The sequence below is a fragment of the Armigeres subalbatus genome, chromosome 2, assembly GCF_024139115.2.
Source record: "Armigeres subalbatus isolate Guangzhou_Male chromosome 2, GZ_Asu_2, whole genome shotgun sequence".
Taxonomy (NCBI): domain Eukaryota; kingdom Metazoa; phylum Arthropoda; class Insecta; order Diptera; family Culicidae; genus Armigeres; species Armigeres subalbatus.
In genome coordinates this window covers 71894414-71915190 of record NC_085140.1, presented here as the reverse complement: position 1 = coordinate 71915190, position 20777 = coordinate 71894414, and the positions used below count along the sequence as shown (strand labels likewise).

The 20777-nt window shown below is 39.4% G+C and overlaps 1 protein-coding gene across 1 annotated transcript; it reads right to left on the bottom strand.

Moving 5' to 3' along the window:
* Nucleotides 1-4835: 4835 nt before the first annotated feature.
* On the bottom strand, nt 4836-9256 carry LOC134214528 (uncharacterized). Its single transcript, XM_062693890.1, has 3 exons — nt 5117-9256; nt 4955-5021; nt 4836-4897 (listed from the first exon to the last, which is right to left on the bottom strand). The coding sequence occupies exon 1, from the start codon at nt 9228-9230 to the stop codon at nt 5325-5327; it is 3906 nt and encodes a 1301-aa protein (XP_062549874.1). The 5' UTR covers nt 9231-9256; the 3' UTR covers nt 4836-4897; nt 4955-5021; nt 5117-5324.
* Between the last annotated feature and the right edge of the window lie 11521 nt (nt 9257-20777).

Genomic DNA, 20777 nt, shown 5'->3' with positions numbered 1-20777 from the left:
CGACTTCCCTGGGCATAAAAGTACCATCGTGTTAGAATCATGATATATGAACGCAAAAACGATAACTTCTCTTAAAAACCAACAATCCAACATATCCAAACATGTTCTTAGAGCCTCTGAAGAAAATTTTAGAAAAGTAGGTATATGCAAAAATGTATAATCTGTATATGTATAATAATTTCTGTATATGTATAGTAAATGTATAATTTCCATTTTACATTTGAAGCAATATAACTCACGAATGGATGAACCGATTAGTATGATTTATGCACGGTTCGATTCGTTCTAGAATAGGCTATGTTTAAAAATACACGAATTTTCACGGGGATAGTACAAAAATCAATAATATGCTAAAAGTTGTTGAGTTGTGAAGAAATTCAAGACGATTTAACATAAATCGATCTAGAGTGCGTTGTAGCATTATTTGACATTTACAAAGCAAAAGTGTCCATCCCGGGCAACGCGGAGTCCGATCTGCTAGTAAAGTAAATAAATAAAAAGTAGCTTGCATATAGACCACATCATCTCACATTTCCCTCAAGAGTGACCTCGGGTCACAATAGTTCCAATAGTTCCTTTCAGGAGGCATCATTTTATAAGCAGAACCAATCTTTGTAATCAATGTCTTCGTAACCTTACGTTTAGTAACACGCGAATGATGCCAATTGTAATATGTCATGTCTATTCCTGCACTAGAGTTCTCGATTTCAAACAGCAAAACTGCTGTTACGCACATAATTTGATGAAAGCTACCAGATACCACAATTTACACATAAATAATCAGTCTGGGATAAATTTGAAGGGTTCTTGTTGTAATTCCACTCACTGGATTTTTAATACATTTTGCTTCTAGCGTACCTATCTCAAAACTCCATAAAAAACTGAAAACACGGATAAAGCCAAATTCAAAAAGCTTCTACAAGGATTCTAGGAAATCCTGAAGTAATTTTGGAAAATCTTGTAGTAAATTCTAAGGGCCGAGGGGTTCCTTCTGGAATTCTGGCGAGTTTATTTTTTGTTCTGATGATCAGAGGGTGTTGTCTACGAGCAGTCAATCAAGCTCAAGCTCAATCTGTTCTGATGATCAGAGGGTGTTGCTTTTGAAATTATGGGGAATATATTTTATTGAGACTAAAGAGTTTTCAGTTGAAGATTCCCATTGAAGATGCAGGAGGATTTTTCAGTGATGCTCTTGAAACCTAGTAGAATTCTAAAAGGAATTCCTGGGAAATATTGCTGAAGTAATTACCGAAGGAACTCTTGATGAACACCTGAAAAAATCCAGGAGAAATATGTGAATTCCTACAGCAATTCCAAAAGAAATTCTAGGAGAATTTTCATGAGAAGTTTCTTCAGGAATTCCAGTAGGAATATTTGGAGAAAGTCAAAGAATAACTCCTATAGCAGTTCCAGGAGGAACTCTCAGAGAAATTTAAAGAAGAACAGCTGGAGGATTTTCAGGATGGAAGTTCAGGATGAATTTCCTAGTGTTTTACTTGGTGCGCCTCCAGAAATTACTTCTGGAGATCTTGCCCTGATTTCCTCCAGAAATTCATTCTGAGTTCCCCCAGGAATTCATTTCGAATTCCTTCAGGAATTCATTCTAAATTCCCCCAGGAATTCATTCTGAATCTCCCCAAGAATTCGTTCTGAATTCCCAAAAAAAAAATCTTTCTGAATTCCTCCAGGAATTAATTCTGAATTCCAACAGGCGTGAGTTATTCCTGCAGTAGCTCCAAGATAAGTTTTTGGAGAGACCAGAGATGAACTTTTGAAGAAACTTCATGAGGAGCTTCACGAGGAATTACTGGGTCAAATCCGAGATGAATTGTTGGAGGAACTCCAAAAAGAAACTTTAAGACCTTTAGAAGCAATTCCTGAAAGAGCTACTGAAAATTAAAGGAGAAATATTTGGAAGAAATTCCAGAAGGAAATCTTGGGGGAACTCAAGAAGTAATTTCTTGAGGAACATCAGTAAAGATTCCCGTAAGAACTCCAAAAGGATATCCTCGATAAACGCGCTCGAGCGGTTAGTTTTCTGAAAACAGTTATCACAATATGAAAAATAAAACACTCGAACAATTCTGATGTGACTTGCTAACTCCAGGTCCAAAATCCGACTCCCTTTTTTATTTACAAAAACGTTATTTATAACTACTGGCTATTGTTTACAATTTTTTCTCATTTTCAATAATGTTGAAGAATGTGGCATGCTACCTACATTTACTCTCATGTGACATTCTGCTCCGAGAGCATTCGTACTCTCTAAATAAACAATTATTTAATAATTGAGTCAGCTACTATTTCTAGGCCAGCTTATTCGCCAAGTTTTGCCTATACTTAAATATCCGATGTTTTTTTTCAACAGCGGTTGCTATTTGATAAACATAAATGGACAGGTTCAAACCTGTCCAATCTTTCCTTTCGTTCGTTTATATGACATACTTTAAATATAGGGTCGCTACATCTCTTCCAACCCACTGAGCTTGAAATTAGAATTGTAAAGTATGAAATGATACTTTACAATTCTAAGTGGATAGTTGATGGTTTCGTTTCAAAATTTTAGGGTTCTCCTGAAGCTATAGTTCAAACATATTCATGAAATATTCAAAAGTTGTCTTCTGATAATTAAAAAATACAAATTTTCAAGCAGTGTATATTAGACTGGCCCAGATTAGTATGGGGAGAAAAAAATGTTGTCGAATTCCCCAGAAATGTGTATATCTTTGAAATTCCTCAAATTAATTTTGCTATAACTTTTTTGTAATATTTTCGCTTAATCCCTCTACACATATACTTCCTCGAGAGTGTCTTACCTGATGATGCCTTCTTAACTCGCCTAGCGTCTGCTTGCTGATGCTCGCTTCTTCATAATATTTCGTGTAGATCACTTGGTCGGTTTCAGATTCCGAGTGCAGGGTATACTCCTGGTCTGTTGCTTGGTTGTTTGAACTTGTAACGTAATATTGGGTCTCCGTGGTAGAGTTTTTGATGTATGATGTCTATCGTTTGCTGGGTGCGTAAAATTTTATCGTACCGTTCACTAGTAATAATTTGACGTGCCATCTCCGAATGTATATGTTGCTTTCCTCTGGTTGTAGTTCATGAATTTGCTGCTTGCCTGTGTGGTGCAAATTAGTTGTTATTGATAAAATTTTGCTCGTTTGATATTTCGCCTTGGGTTGATCCTCTTCATAAGTTGTCTTCTATCGTTGGAGTTTAGTCTTCATGGTTTTCCTGTTTCTGCTTATCTCGGAGTTATTGTGTTATTTCGCCTGGTTAAATCTTCTTTTATATCGCCTTGTATAATTCACCTTTTCCTGATGTTCCTCCAAAGATTTCGTCCCGTTGAATCCCTCTTGATACCCCCACATTCTTTATCATCAACCTTCCGTATGACCTGTCGTTCTGGTGATACAGTTAACTCTGGTATGTATTTCTCGATGCACGATGTCTTCCTTCGTTTGATTCTCGATGTCTTCCTTCGCCATCGGATGTTGTTTGATCGTCTTCGCTGGATGTTCTCGCGCCCGTTTGCCTCTCGAGTAAGTTATTGTGCACATTTACATTTGGAAAATAATTGTGAACTATTTTACTGTCTTTTGCTATTCTACACTGTTTTTTTGGTTTTTTTTTTTTACTGATTACCGGATAATGATTACATCTTCACTGCTATGTTACTATTTTTATGAACTTGATTCTACTTATTGGGCCTTCCCTGCCTTAAAATTGATCGTTCGATAATAAAAAAATAATTGATTTTATTACTTCATCTGATTATGTTATTCTCGCTGAATTATCCCCCGGGAAAAAAATTGAGTTGAAGTAAAGAATATATTCTGCAGGTTTTTGTACAGATATAACCAAAAATAATATAATTTTCTGCAAAATACTTTCTGCCACATATTCCATATTATACCTTATTGGTTTTTTGTTTAGGTTGGCCTTGATGGTTAATTGCTGCAACTGCTCCCCTCCACCGTTTCTGGCTTCTGGCGTGTTTCTGAAATGAAACTTAGACCTCGTGTTTAGTTTATATTTCATATTTAGGCGATAATTTAACAAAAAGTATAATTGAACAAAAAGCAAAATTCTCGGACTTTTTTTTTTTTTTAATTGTTAATTTAACAGTAACCCAGCTTGTTTGTAATACCTCGATAATTATAATAATATCAACCATTTCCGAATTCTCTTTCTTTTCACGAGTCTTACTATAGTAATTTAAAAAATGTTATTTAGTATAACCATGATTACCTTCCCCCATTTATTTGTTTTACCTTTTTTTTAATTTCAATTCTCAAATTTTTCAATTGTCTAAAGCCCTATTTTTTTAATTCAATTTGATATTGATTTTCCCTAGATTTCACTTAGATCCAGTTTGAATTTTTTTTATCCCCATTTTAACCACATTGTCCCTTCTCACATATTTCATGATTTTCGTTTTGTTCATTTTCTCAGTCACTATTTGTTACATATTCAATCAATCATTCATACAACAAGTATCATATTCACACATTCCGAGGACGTCTCCTCTTGTCCATTCAAATAACTGTATAACCTTCATACTATCAAGCACTCAAACAAAATTTTCCATTTGTTGTCATACTCTGTCACATATTCCTTCTTTATGGTATGGTTTAATACAAGAGATTCCATCGAGCAAATCTCTCTCGGTACCCAAAACTAGTTTCTCATACTCATATTAATTAGTTTTAAAAATCACTTTCATATATCGTTCTTCTAGAATCATATTTTTACATTTCCGTTATACTTACAAACTTTACGAATTTCTATCGATTATAATTTATTCAGCTTTTTCATATTACATATATATTGTTGAAACTGTTTTCTTTTAGCAGCCCACCGATAAACTCGTAGTTGGTTGGGACAGCTTTAGCTGTAATAAATTTATTATAAGTTCATTTAATTAGCCTTACAATTTCAGTTTACTTACAATTTTAACAGTATCTCTTACTAATCCTCTAGGTTTAACTTTTTTAGAATAGGTGTTGGTATTGCAACTAGAGAAATAAATTCAGTTTTATAATAACAAATTCTAGGTAGTGAGTAATAATAATAGTTTTAAGGTAATTTAATTTTAAGGTTTTACACTTACATATTGAATATTGTAGTAAATTCTCAAATATTTCGGAATACTATTAATAACTGGAAAATTACTGGCCGATCGAGTACAATAATCTATAAATACCAAATTTGCATAGTCACTGACGTTCTGCTTCATGTGACATCTATGACAGTTCGTCATTCGTTGACGTTTTCCACTGCGTAGCTGTCGAACACAGTATATGCCCTGCAGTTCACTATTAACGGTTGAGCGCCGACCGGTTCTCGTCGTCACATTCCCCCACCCGTAAACCATCATGGTCAACATTCGGTTTACCACTACCTATGACGTCGAGTAACGCCAACTTCACCACTGGCCTCCGAAGAACGCCCTTCGTGGTCCTCACCCATGCCTGCCGTACTCTTCCATCTCTTCCTTTAACCACCTTGTCCACTCTTCCTCTGATCCACTGGTTCCGTACTGCGCCATCCACGATCAGTACCAGATCTCCTTCTTCTATCTCTTTGACTTCCTCGAACCACTTAGAACGCCTGGATATCACCGGCAAGTACTCCTTAATCCACCTCTTCCATATACCGTCAGACAAGTGCTGCGCAAGTTTCCACCCGTTTCGCAGCGTCGATTGATAGTCGGTAGGTAGCACCGGCATCTGCTTTACCCCACTGGAACTGCCTAACAGGAAATGATTTGGAGTGAGAGATTCCTTGTCAGCCGACTCTAGTGGTATGTATGTAAGTGGCCGAGAATTAATCATCGCTTCGGCCTCAATAACCACCGTCTCCAGTACTTCATCGTCCGGGCGTCGTTGTGTATCTAGAATACCATTGATCGCTACTTTTACAGAACGGACCATTCGTTCCCACACTCCACCCATGTGTGGAGCGCCAGGTGGGTTGAACGACCATCGAGTTGTTGTATTGGTAAAGGTTGATGCCAGATGATTATTTAATTTTTCGACCTCCTGTTTCAATTGATTGCTTGCCCCGAGAAAGTTTGTGCCATTGTCGCTAAAGATTTCTGTTGGTGCCCCACGTCGTGACACAAATCTTCTCACCGCCATCACACACGATTCTTTGGATAAGCTGTGTGTAACTTCAAGGTGTATAGCACGGATTGTTAAGCAAGTGAAAAGGGCTATCCACCGCTTAACGTTGCTGCGTCCAACTTTTACCAACACTGGGCCGAAATAGTCAACCCCTACGAAAGTGAACGGGCGTACATAGGGTGTCACTCGGGCTACCGGTAGAGGTGCCAAAGGAGGTGAGCTAGGAATGGCTCTGCGGATTCTACATGTCATGCAGTTCTCAGCTACTTTGAACACCACAGACCGTAACTTCGGGATTTCATAGTGTTGCCGCAACTCGTTAACAATTGTCTCGCGGTTGCGATGATGAAATCTACGATGAAAGGAGTCGACGAGAAGAAGTGTAATGGGATGTTGTCGCGGAAGAATTACCGGATATTTGGTCTGGAAAGGTATCCAATCAGCATTCCCCAAGCGACCACGTTTCCGCATAACCCCATTCCTATCAATAAACGGCCACAGCTTGTGTATCGTACTTGATTTTGGTAGGATCACATGAACTCCCTCTGGCTTTCCTTTCGTTTTCTCCAACATTACCAGCTCTGCAGCAAACGATTCAGCTTGTGCTTCCTTCCACAGATATCTCTCGGCAACTACTAATTCTTCCTGCGTCAATGCTCCTAGGAGCTGCGTTTCATTTCGATGAGCACGTTGAACATTCTTGACGAATCTATACACATACGCCATAGTGCGATGTACTTTCTCCCATTTGCTGAACCTATTTAGGTTAACCAGCGACGACTGTATTGCTTCATGAATGTTACACGTCAGTATTTCTTCCTCTGTATGATCGATCTGATCATCACTCCCAGGCCAGAACTCTTCTGCATGCCGAAGAAACTCTGGTCCATGAAACCATAGACTGTCACTCTTGATGTTCGGCCCTGCTCCCCACTTCGTCGCGTCGTCCGCTACATTCTCCTTAGAGGGTATCTTTCGCCATTCGTTTACGTCCGTCAGAGATAGGATTTCGCTGATCCTGAATCCCACATATTGATGATACCTCCGCTGATCCGACCGAATCCAGGCCAGAACGGTGTTTGAATCGGACCACAATACTCGTTTCTTCACAGGCAGAGCGTGCATGGCGATCACATTGTTGAGCAAACGGGAGCCCAAAACCGCTGCTTGAAGTTCAAGTCGTGGAATTGTCAACAGTTTTAATGGTGCTACTTTGGATTTCGCTGCTACGAGGCTGACCACTGGACCCCTTGGGGTTTCTACCCGGAAATATGCAGCACCTGCATACGCTGACTGACTTGCGTCGACAAAAACATGAACCTGCAACATGGAATATCTGGTTTCCGTGGAACCACTGATGTAACAGCGTGGAATACGAAGAGTGTTCAACTCCGGGATCAGTTCGATCCACCTTTTCCACTGTATGAAGATTTCATCACTGATCGGTTCATCCCAACCGATACCAATTGCCCATATGTCTTGCATCAGGATGCGACCATGAATCAAATAGAATGATATCAGTCCCAGGGGATCAAAGAAACTCATCACAGTACGCAAAACTTCCCGTTTTGTAGGGATATGCAATAGATTTAGCACGTGTTGCAAGTTATCTCGTAGAGAAACGGTGAATGTAAAAGTGTCGCTGCTTGGCATCCACTTCATACCCAATACGGATTCGACTTGCTCGGCTTTCTCTACACAAATACTCTTTTCTGCTTCCAGTGATTCTTCACCAACACGCGCTGCTATAGTTGGGTCGTTTGATAAAAAGTTCCGGATTTCGAACCCACCTTCGGCATGGATATGCTTCACCTGTTGGCCGATCTTCACAGCTTCCTCAATGGTTTCGAAGCTGTCTAAATAATCATCCACGTAGTGGCGATAAGTGATGGCTGCTGCTGCCCGCGGGAACTGTGCTTCAAACTCCTTGGCATTTAGGTTTTTAATATAGTGGGCACTACTCGGCGAGCAGGCTGCTCCGAATATGGCGACGTCCATGACATAAACCACGGGATCCTCATCTGAACTATCTCTGAACAGAAACCTCTGGAACTGACGATCTTGGTGCCGGATGAAGAACCGGTGGAACATTTCCTTAATGTCTCCGGTCAGGGCGTATCGATACAAGCGAAAGTTTCCTATGACTGTCGGTAGAGACGTTAAAAAGTCTGGTCCTTTCAACAAAGCGGAGTTTAGAGAAATTCCATTTACTTTTGCCGCTGCGTCCCAGATCATCCTAAGCTTGTTCGGCTTATTCGGATTCAGGACTATCCCCAGCGGCAAATACCAACACTGGTTCGAATTAGTGGTGGAGAGTTCGTGTGGAGTTGCTTTGTGTGCGTACCTTTTTGTCTCGTAGTCTCGAAGTTGCTGTTTAACACGAGCGTAGAGAACCGGATCCTTTTCTAATCTTCTTTCGAGGGCACACATCCGTTTAAATGCCATCCCATAGCTGTTTGGGAATTGGATATTGTCAGTCTTCCACAGTAATCCTGTCTCGAAAGCTCCCCCGATTTTTCGAGTAGTTGACTCCAGCAGCAGTCTTGCCCGCTTGTCTTCCTCGGATTCTAGGATCATAGAAGGATGTGTTACACCGGTGTTGTCCAGTGTGATATAGTCACGAACCAATTGGTTAAGTTCCTGCTCCTGATTGGTCCATCCTCCAAAATGAAACCCACACGTGACCGTCGATGCTTGTGTCGTAGCACATCCGTAAATGCTCCATCCGATGCGGCTCTTGGCGGCTATAGGGTCTGCCCACCTTCCTTCTCTGATCTTTAACGGCACGATGAGCTTCAAGTTGTCAAGACCAATCAAGAGTTTAGGTGACACCTTCTCGTAGCTACGTATTGGTAGACCTCGTAGATGTGGGTATCTTCTGCACATTTTCGCGTAGTGTACTGTCTGCGATGGAAGCAGTAATCCACCGACGGTACGCACGTTAATCATTTGATACTGTTTCGATGAACCTTCTCCGGAAATTTTAGCGTTGATTCGTTTTGAATTTGTCTCACTACGCTTGATATTTCCTGTCCACTGCAAGTTTAGAGTTTCCGTTGGACCGGCAAATCCAAGCTGATCCGCCACCGCATCTTCCATTAGCGTTATCTTTGACCCTTCATCCACAAAAGCGTAGACGTTCATCTCGCAATGTTTCCCGTAGAGCGTTACAGGAATTATTCTGAAGAAAGGCCCATCACTTGTTGATTGCTCACTCAGATGACTTGTTGAAACGACTGCGTGAATTTCTGTTGTTGGAAAATGCAACAAAGGGTGATGTTTCAACCGACAATCGTTGACACCACATTCTTTTGCCGTCTTGCATGGCCATTTTCCGTGGAAGTTCAAGCACGATCGACATAGACCGCTCTGTTGTACCAAATTTTGTCGTTCACTAATGTCCATTACTTTGAAACGATTGCATTCTGCGACTCTGTGCCCCTCTGCTTTGCAAACAGCACATGGTTTCATAGGTGTTCGAGTGCCTGAATTATTGCTGCTGGTCGATTGGCTCACTGATGACCCGATGGTTTCCAAATGCGTCTGGACGAATGCTCGATCATTGGGCTTCTGCCTTTGCTTCGGGGTCCTCTCTCCACAGGGGAAGTCATCCGCTACTTCATATGCTAGTTCTACTAAAGCCGACATAAACTGCCCAAACGTACTTAGATCCGCGTCAGCTCGCATACTCTTATAAGCTGACCACTTGATCTTGTAGTCGACAGGCAATTTCCCAACCAGATCGTGTAGCAGAGACGGATTTGTCAGATGTGCCTGTTGTCCAGAATTCTTCAGATGCTGCACAAGATTGTCTACAACTAAGCCAAATTCTATGATTCCCTCAAGGTCATTGATCTTCAAAGATGGCTGCCTACGAACTCGCTCCGTCATTGAACGGATAAGTGTTTCAGGCCGACCGTATCGCATCTCCAGAGTACGTATCACGTGTGGGACACTAGCCGGACACAGCAATCTACTGCGAACCGCATCTAAAGCCGAACCTTTGAGGCAACGTTGAAGTCGAATCAGGTTTTCATCATCGGAGAATCCACAAGTAGATGTTGATCGACGAAAGTTGCTGATCCAAATCGGCCATTCCTCTGGATTACCCGAAAAAATAGGCAAATCTTTCCCCATCACCTGCCTAGCAGCCAATTGTCGATTTGTTGGGCCTTCTACGAATTCTTCTAGACTGCCGCGTCCGTGGTAGGTGAATGCATCACCATTCGGCACCGATGGTCTATTCCCGTCACCAATTCTTGCTGCGCTTTGACCAGTTGCTGCTTCACATCGTCGCACGTCACCTATACTTCGCATGCTGGGAGAATTTGTTGCTCTCGAGTAATTTTGCTGCTGATGATCACTATCTTTAGGCAATTGCACTTCACAAATATTGTTCCGTCTTTCCAAGCCATCGTTACAATTGACCTCGCCAACAAACAAGTTCAGGGCATGGTTACTGACGTGAACATTTGCATCTCCCACACCCAGTTGCTCAAACTCATCAACGAAATGTCGTTTTACGAAAGCATTCGTGTGAGCTTGCTGTTCTTGAATCACCTGACTAACAAGATGTTGTGAGGAAAATGGTTTCGTAAGAGAGACAGCTTTATTTGGTAGTGTTAGGGGGGGAAGGCCTGAGCTCCTAGCGGTCCTAATATTGGATTGTTGACGGTTAGTATTTTCTACTTGCTTTGAAGCACCACTAGGGTTTATTGCTAGCGCTAACTCCTTAACTGGTTCCATTGTCTGCTGCGTCTTCAACCAGTTCTCCACCTTGAACTTCGAACATGCACCAGTATCGACCGAACTGCTCCTGCTGCTGGCGTATTCGGAAGCTTGCCGGATCAATCTCACCTTCTCTTCTTCTGAGTGCTTTCTAATAGCCATCTGCTTCATCCGAAACTCACGTTCATCCGATATTCTCTTCTTCATAGCGGCCTTTGCTTCAGCAATCCGTTTTGCGTCGATCGCTAACTCCTTCTCCCGTAATTCTTCTTCAAGCTTCCGTTCGAGATCCTGAAGCTCCTTATGTGCAGTCAGCTCTTCTTCTTGTATTTTTTGCTGTTCTTCTACAGCCTTTAATTCCAATTCCAATCGCCTCTGGGTACTTGAGGTAATGCTTTGATGAACGGTTCCTTTTTTCGACTTCCGCGTACCTTTGCTTCCGGCCAAAGATTTGATTCCTGCTTTCTTCGCCGGAACCGCCAGATTTACCGATTGCATCGCTGGAGGTTTGGGCTTCGCACCTCCTTTTCCCATTTCTTCCTCAGAAGCTTGTGGTAGCTGTGTTTGACTAGAATCATGCAGGAGTTCGCAGGATGCACATTGCCAAACTTGATTCTGAACCGTGTCATCGACATGGACACAAGAATAATGGAACCAATCATGACAGGAGTCACAAGCCACCATGTTGTCGTAATCATCGGGCTTAGAACATGTTGCGCAATTTCGAGGCACCTGCGAATCATTCCCTTTGTCCGCCATTGTCTTCGCGGTGTTAAAATTCTAAAGGATGTTGAAACTGTTTTCTTTTAGCAGCCCACCGATAAACTCGTAGTTGGTTGGGACAGCTTTAGCTGTAATAAATTTATTATAAGTTCATTTAATTAGCCTTACAATTTCAGTTTACTTACAATTTTAACAGTATCTCTTACTAATCCTCTAGGTTTAACTTTTTTAGAATAGGTGTTGGTATTGCAACTAGAGAAATAAATTCAGTTTTATAATAACAAATTTTAGGTAGTGAGTAATAATAATAGTTTTAAGGTAATTTAATTTTAAGGTTTTACACTTACATATTGAATATTGTAGTAAATTCTCAAATATTTCGGAATACTATTAATAACTGGAAAATTACTGGCCGATCGAGTACAATAATCTATAAATACCAAATTTGCATAGTCACTGACGTTCTGCTTCATGTGACATCTATGACAGTTCGTCATTCGTTGACGTTTTCCACTGCGTAGCTGTCGAACACAGTATATGCCCTGCAGTTCACTATTAACGGTTGAGCGCCGACCGGTTCTCGTCGTCACATATATTTTTTTTAACTTTACTTGTTGTCTTCTCATACCTGTATTCAACTTCTAGTTCCTCATATTTCCCTTTTTTCTTTTTTTTTTAGCATATGTCTTTCATATAATAATTTTGATATTTATATTACCTGATTTATCTTTAAGTTGATCTCATATTCTTACATATATTATTATCTGTTTCATTCTGGATGGCCATCCATTATCTTTTTAAAATGCTTTCTCACTTATCATCAGTTGTAAATACGTTTGTAATAAATCATTCTGTTTAAATTACTGTTTAACTTTGCATTTTAATTTTTCTCGCAACGAATCAATTAAACTTTTAATATAAATTCTTTTTCCATACCATTTTGTATTTCAGCTATTCAACAATATATGTTTTATATCCCATTACATGTTGCCTTTTTATTTTCCCTCATTATCTCTCTTCCATATTTTCCCATAGTTGTTCTGTTTTAGACCCCAGCAGGTTACCAATTTTCATCCGTATTGGATTTATCATTCTTTTTTTGTGTTTTCCCATAGTGCCCCTGTTTTAGACCCCAGCGGGTGTCCCATTTATATTCTCGTTCGTGTTAATGTTTTGTATTTCCCCATAGATTTTACAAGCTTTAATAGAAGTAATAGTTGATTCGTGTTACACAGCTTTCCGGCAATGCTGTTGTTATACTTGTAAATGTAGGTTCGTTAAATTTAAATATTAATGCGTTGACTATACTGTTTATGCTAGTTGCCTTCTTCATCCGTTGTATTAAAACATATAATATACGCCTTAAAATTGTAAACGTATCAATCATTCCATTCTTTGTACTTATTTCAGTTGAATTTATTGACTATTTTGTATACTATTTAAATAAATGTTTTTTTTTCATCATGCTTGCTAATATTTTAGTTTGTCTCCAATTATAATAGTTATGCGCTTAACTAGATTTCATATTGTTTTAAATTTATTATATTTATATTTATTTGCTAAATCGTACTTATTGATAACTTATATAATGTAAATTAAAATGTCTCTGGGCTTGGCATCTATTGAGTGTGAGTATTTAATAGTACATAATTTGTTGAGGATACTTGTATTATGGTATTTATAAATAAAAATGTTTTATTTATTATTACATGTAAATGCTTCGAAAAGCCCGAAATTCATGTACTCACCTATACCGCAATTTTTTTTACTGCTCCGTTGCTCCATGGAATTTAATTAATTTGGCCGAGTTTTTTGTTCATTATGGCTGATTTTTTTGTCCTTTTTCGCACATTTTAAGTTTCTATTCTGATGTGCACAATCATAGTTTTCTTCACTTTTTACACATTTTGGATGTGAATTTCATTTCACTAAGTGTCTTTTGAACTTTTTCACTTTGAAATTCAACCATTCTGTCTTCTCGATTTTTTTATAACTACTAGACAGTTCGAAACGGCGTTTCCATTGCCAAATTTTAGCGGTTACCGCTGTCACCAATTGCACGCGCTCGAGCGGTTAGTTTTCTGGAAAAACAGTCATCACAATTTAAAAAATAAAACACTCGAACAATTCTGATGTGACTTGCCAACTCCAAGTCCAAAATCCGACTCCCTTCTTTATTTACAAAAACGTTATTTATAACTACTCTGGCTATTGTTTACAATTTTTTCTCATTTTCAATAATGTTGAAGAATGTTGCATGCTACCTACATTTACTCTCATGTGACATTCTGCTCCGAGAACATTCGTACTCTCTAAATAAACAATTATTTAATAATTGAGTCAGCTACTATTTCTAGGCCAGCTTATTCGCCAAGTTTTGCCTATACTTAAATATCCGATGTTTTTTTTCAACAGCGGTTGCTATTTGATAAACATAAATGGACAGGTTCAAACCTGTCCAATCTTTCCTTTCGTTCGTTTATATGACATACTTTAAATATAGAAGAAAAATTATGATTATTGCATGGCGTTTAGGGTCGCTACACCAGCAGGAATTCCAAAAAGATATCCTGGATGAACCACATATAGAATCTCTGCAGGAATCCCAGGAGGAATTTCTTGGTAAACTCAGGAGGGAATCCTGGAGAAACTCCAGTAGGAATGACTGGTGGAGCTTCAAGAAGAATTTTTGGAGAAATTTCTGTGCGATTTCTTGAAGGAACTCCAACAAGGCATTCTTAAAGTGATTCCTGGAGAAATGCCTTGGGGAATTCAAAATGAATTCCTGGTGGAATTCGGACAGAATTCCTGAGCGAGTTCTGAATGAATTTCTTGAAGGAATTCAGAATAAATTCCTGAGGAAATTCAGAAAGAATCCCGGCGGAAATCAGAATGAATTCCTGGGGGAAATCAGAACGAATTCCTGAGGGACATCAGAGTGAATTCCTGGGAAAATTCAGAATGAATTCCGGGCGGGAAGCAAAATTAATTCCTGGAAGAATTCAGAATAATTTCCTGGAGGAATTTAGGATGAATTTCTTGAAGAATTCAGAATTAACTCCTTTGGAAACTCAAAATGAATTGCTGGGGAAGTTCAGAATCAATTCCTGAAGGAATTCAGAAGAATTCCTGGGGGAATTCAGAATGAATTCCTGGGGGAATTCAGAATGAATTCCTGGAGGAATTCAGAACGAATTCCTGGAGGAATTCAGAATGAATTGCTGGAGGAATTAAGAATGAATTCCTGGAGGAATTCAGAATAAATTCCTGGAGGAATTTAGAATGAATTCCTGGAGGAATTCCTGGAGAAGGAATTCGTGGAGGAATTCCTGGAGAAGGAATTCGTGGAGGAATTCCTGGAGAAGGAATTCGTGGAGGAATTCCTGGAGAAGGAATTCGTGGAGGAATTCAGAAGGAATTCCAGGAGGAATTCAGAAAGAATTCCTGGAGGAATTCAGAAAGAATTCAAAGAAGAATTCAGAATGAATTCGTGGGGGAATTCAGAATGAATTCCTGGGGGACTTCAGAATGAATTCCTGGGGGAATTCAGAATAGATTCCTGGGGGAATTCAGAATGGATTCCTGGGGGAATTCAGAATGGATTCCTGGGGGAATTCAGAATGAACTCCTCGGGGAATTCAGAATGAACTCCTGGGGGAATTCAGAATGAATTCTCAGCGGCCAATGTTCGGAATTACAATCTGAAGTCGTTTTCGAAATCCTGATATCCTACAGTTTGTAACTGTGTAGTGAAACTTTGGGACCCGTGTCACCAAGAACAAATAATGTGTTGATCAATGTACGGTTAGAACAATAATGAATTTATTAGCGATTCTCAAATACAATTTTACCTACGGGAGACAGTCGAAGCCAGTGTAATTAGAGAAGGCCATTGGAGCCAGCACAACTTAGTAAGTGGCACTAAAAATGTGTGCATTGCAATTTGAGGTCTCGGACTAAAATTGCTGAGACTTCATTGATGTCAACGAACGGCTTTGAGCGTTCGTTGTACATCGATTGAAAGTATGAGAAATTATTAAACGGTATGATGACATGTGTTATCAGTGGCGCCGGGAGTGGGTGGGACAAGTAGGACATGTCCTACACATGAATTTGCCTGGGTGGGAAAGTCAAAGCATTGTCCTACCCGTGATTATAGTAATAACATAATATGTTAGTCATATTATGAAATCATTGACTGGCAAGAATCTGTGTGTTATCAAATGGTGATTTCAATGTTAATATGAGTCTTCAGAATTATTAAAGGCGTTTCTGGGGTTCTAAGAAATAGAGTATTGATTGTTCTTTAGGACTTTAGGCACTTTATAATCCCGAAAGCGCTTAGGATGTATAAAACAATAATGTTCTCGATCATTTAGTAATTTGTTATTAACTCATTCCACAGGCTAAATTCCAAAATGTGCTGAACTTTTAGCGTGAAGGTTTTTCTACAACTCTGCCTAACAAGTCATTCTTTGAATTCCACTGATAACGAAGTTAAAGCGTTATAGTTGCAGTAACTTATAATAGATAATAACAAAATATCAATCATTTAATTTTAGTTGCTGCAACTAGTGCAAACAAGAAACTATTAGGCAGAGTTGTAGAAAACCTTCGCACTAGAAGTTCACCATACTACACATTTTGAAATTCAGCCTCTGGGGTGAGTTATTGACAAACTACTAAATGATCGAACCCAGATTACCAAATGATCAAAAATAACTTTGGTCTAAAAGTTTTCAGAAGTAAAAAAATAGTTGTTGGAATCAGCAAATGCGATTAATTGAAAATTTTGAAAGTTATGATAAAGTACGTTTAAATGGATTATTAGAAGCCCACCGAAAAAAGGTTTCTACAAACCTCAAAAGATTAATTGAAAACTGAAGGAAAACAGATCTGCTTCGTAATGAATTCTGAGCTCCCATATAGATTCTTAGACAATCATACGATTCCTTTGATGTCCGCTTTGAATCGGTAGATCCATGACCATTTCTGAATGTTAATAAGAAAAATCCAATAAATTAATTGAACCCATTGCATATTTATGCAAATTTCGACTCAATAACCCTTTAAACATGTATGCCATACTTCTTAGCAATCCTAATCGTAGAAAATGTCTTAAATTAGAGGAAAAGACGGCTTTGGCAGGTTTTGTTCTATTATTATCAGAGGGGTTTTTGTTGATCAAATTTTATGCAAAGAATGTTTAGGCCAAATTTGAGCATAATCAGTCATAAAAAACCACCCTGACAATAATAGAACAAAACCTGCCAAAGCCGTCATTCCCCCTATGTAAGTATTCTGTTCGTAAAGATCTTTTCAAGTCCTGATTATTTTTAGAACTGATTAAGTTGCTGCCACAAGCATATCTGTCTCATGTTGATATGGATAGACATGGAACAGTAACTGTTATGCTTTTAGCGGCAATGTTGGTAAAATGTGCAATGATTTAGGCGACAACCTCAGTGATCTAGTAGCTACCGCTTCTGCCTATAAGCAGGAGGTCGTGGGTTTGATCGCAAGCTCGTCCCATTCCTTATCCGTATGTCTTAGTTCTTTCTGTGTTTCACGTTATACCAAAACGTTTCTTACTGTTGTACCTTCCAAAATAGCAGCTCCAAAACCTCCCGTGGCACCTATAAGAGGTCGTAGAGTTCTCTGCACCTGCACATCTGTGGTAACAGATGGAAGTGATGCTACTCTCATACCAAAGTCTAGGCTTGTAACACTCATAAATTTGTGCGAATCGATTTAAGCTAATGATAATATCAGAACCAGAAATCGACCCAAACCGACATTTCCTAGTTGTCCTACCCACGACTCGGAACGTGGATACATCTACATACCACAACTGAAAAGAATCATTTCAGTTTGACTAAAAACACCTGAGATATATCGGGGCAAAGTTGCCGTGCCACGTTTTTTGCAGGGGTTGGTACTTGCAGTGTTAAGGAGGGTTATTCCTCGATAATTGGTACACTCCAGTATGTACCCTTTCTTAAAGAGTGGGTAAGTGAGCTAGCAGGCAATTCTTCGTTTTCGGTCTTCTTATATTTTCGACATAATATGGTGCAGAACTTCATAAAGCTGTCGTATTTGAGAAGTACAGCCGGGAGCTGGCCCTTCCACAGCTTGACCATCGTCGCCAATGTTTACTCTGTTAACCGATGCACCGTCACTTCCACCGTCTCGAAGTATTGCTTCCACCTGACAGCCACTTCGGTTTTATCTGTTAATAAGTTTCTTTCTCGGCCGTTGCACATGTCGGGAGATGACGCTGTCTTCCTTCGCATGCCATTTACAGTATCATAAAACTTCCGCATATCGTTAGTACGGCAAATGCTGGGTGAAGCGTACCATTGGTACTTCGCGTACCTGAAGGAATAAAATAGACCCCATCTTGCGGTCCTTAGTGTTAAAGTTGACAACGTAGACTAGTTCTTCTAATGTATAGGTCCTAGTAAAAGCAGACTTCTAATCGGGTCCAGCCTTGACAATTAAAGCTAACAGGTAGCTCCAACTGGAAACCTTAAGAAGTAGCATTCAAAACCCATTTAACCATCGGTACATTATCAAAATCATCTAAAAAGAACCCCATTTCAACTTGCTTCGACGTCCTTTAATATATTGGATATATTGAAAGTAATGACATAAAAACCAAACATTAACTTCGAACCAGAAACCGGAAAGAAAAGCTGAAATATAAATAAAAGACAACCGAGATTCATAACGATTGATAGTGGGCCGCAACAGGACACATTCGGTGGGTAGCTGGATTCAGTTTCATAACACACAAGAATCCCCTAATGCGAGAGTTTAACACGCGGGTGGTTTGCGGTGGTGGTGGTGGTCTGATGATCGGAGTGGCAGAAGCCGGGAGACATTACCGCAACGACGGAACTCTTCTGTCTCTTCTCCGAACAATGCCGTTGCCGGTACGTGCACTGTAGCTCCTGGCAGTCAGTCGGTGTATCGGGAAGCTGGCATTTCTCTGCAACTTGGTCCAGAAACGAGACACCGCACCGCTACCGAGTGGTGGGTACCAACATCACCGTCGGAAATGGAATTCAAATACTCGTTACCGACGGAAAAATGTCTGGCGGCTACTGCAGAACTGGAGTGGATTGCTCGAAGGTTTATATTCAGTGGAACAAATGTGTTTCATTATCTGTTAAATTTCAATTTCGAAATTGTTTCCAACTCCAAAATAATACTAACCATACAAAAATGTGAAGTAGTAAACGTCACAACTACAATGCAAACGATTTTTTTTTCGTAAAGCAATCATACACTTCTTTTAAAATTATGGAACAAAACCTGCTAACTGCTATTCAATAATCTGTATTATAAAGAGAAATAACAACCAAAGGAAATGTTTGAATTGAATTTTTATTAATGTAGAAAATTATAACAAGGATTTTTAAAGGATTTTAAATTTATAAAATTTGGTTGGATCAAGTAGTTAAACCCGCATTGATCTATCAACTTAATATTTTGAAGTCTCAGAGTTCTACTATGTATAGCCACATTTCTAGCGCACGTGCTTCAAATTTTACGGAAGGTGTACGGCATTGTTCAAACTTTCACCTAATGCATACCAGCCTCAACACCTGCTCATGTGTACATTCTTCTGCTAAAACAAATATGTAGAAAACGGATAAAACTTTGAATGGAAATATTTTATCCAAAGCAGCAGAACGTGAACGAGACATAAAATGTCTCACCTGTCACTCCCCACCCACTGCTTCCACACTCGGATCACATTTATTGCTCTGCATTCGAGACTTTCGTCTCATTCAACTGAAAATGTCAAACCGAACGAATGCCAGTCCTGCAAAGACCTCCACCGTGGATGGCGAATGGCAGTTGGCGGAAGACGGATTTTCTCTTCGTCATCAACGGCGCGGCGGCCAGAATACCACCCCAACTCAGTCATCAGCGTTTATTACGCTGGCTCCTGCATCAAGTTAGCTGGCAGGAATTTCCCGCACCGATGAAGAGAAATAGAAATCCTCGTCTGATTCGCATTTTTTTTTCTTTCTGGATCAGCGTGGATAAAACACCGGTTGCCTATAGTGCGTGAAGTTCCTTGCAGCGCTCATCGTTGCAGATGAGGCACTAGGTAAATCTTAATAATGACAATTGATGATAATGATTGTGTATATTAACTATTCAAAATGAATTATTTGTTGGTGTTTTCTACATTAATTAAAATTGAACAAACATTTTCGGTTTCGAGACCACTGTGTACCGAATACACGAGGGAAAGTATTTCTTAATTGGAAACCATTGTCACACGAGTAGAGTTAGGAAAATGTAACTCCGAACGGCAGACAGGACATTCGCCAGTTCGATGAGTGACGAGTGACTTGCCAGTCCGATGTCCGAACTTATAATTTGGCGTTCGGTGATTTATAATTAGCGTCGGGTAACGATTGGTAGGTGAGAACAATTCAAAATGCACCGCTTTAGCTTTGTCGTCGTTTTCGCCAATATAAACAAGAATACCAAACCCTTTCAACGTTCAAATGCAAAATTTACAAAACTAGCTACATTTAATAATGATTTCCTATTCAAACGACAAGGTTTTTGTGACTTTCTAACGCATTTAAAATATGTTTCAAAAACAAGCCGGGCGTAAAACGCCCGAATGGTGGTGTAAAATGACTCAATTGCATATCTTCTTCTTCTTCTTCTTCTTCTATATACATAAAAATTAATTTCTGTCTGTCTGAACCTTATAGACTCGGAAACTACTGAACCGATCGGCGTGAAAATTTGTATGTAGAGGTTTTTGGGGCCGGGAAAGGTTCTTAAGATGGTTCGAGACCCCTCCCCGTTTTAGAAAGGAAGGCTCCCATACAAATGAAACAGAAATGTCTTCACAACTTCAGAAATAATCAGAGAATAAATCAATTTTAGGCGAAACGAAGTTTGTCGGGTCTGCCAGTATGCAATAATAGTGAACGCATGGTAGTGTGTTTATTTTTGCGGACTGAACGAAAATCTTACAGATGAGGTGCAAACATAGCAAATCGTTCAATTTAAGTGGAAATGAAATGATTTTGTCAATCTTTTCATTGCAGCTCGCAAATTAATAACTAATATTGAACACTAATGGTAATCTTCGTACGTAAATGTCCTACAAAAAAATTATGAGTAATTATATGAGTTAGGCCATTTTGCTCCGTGGGC

Bases quoted from the DNA above. Each gene is read 5' to 3' on its own strand.
- LOC134214528 (XM_062693890.1), bottom strand. From the start codon at position 9,230: ATGGAAGATGCGGTGGCGGATCAGCTTGGATTTGCCGGTCCAACGGAA.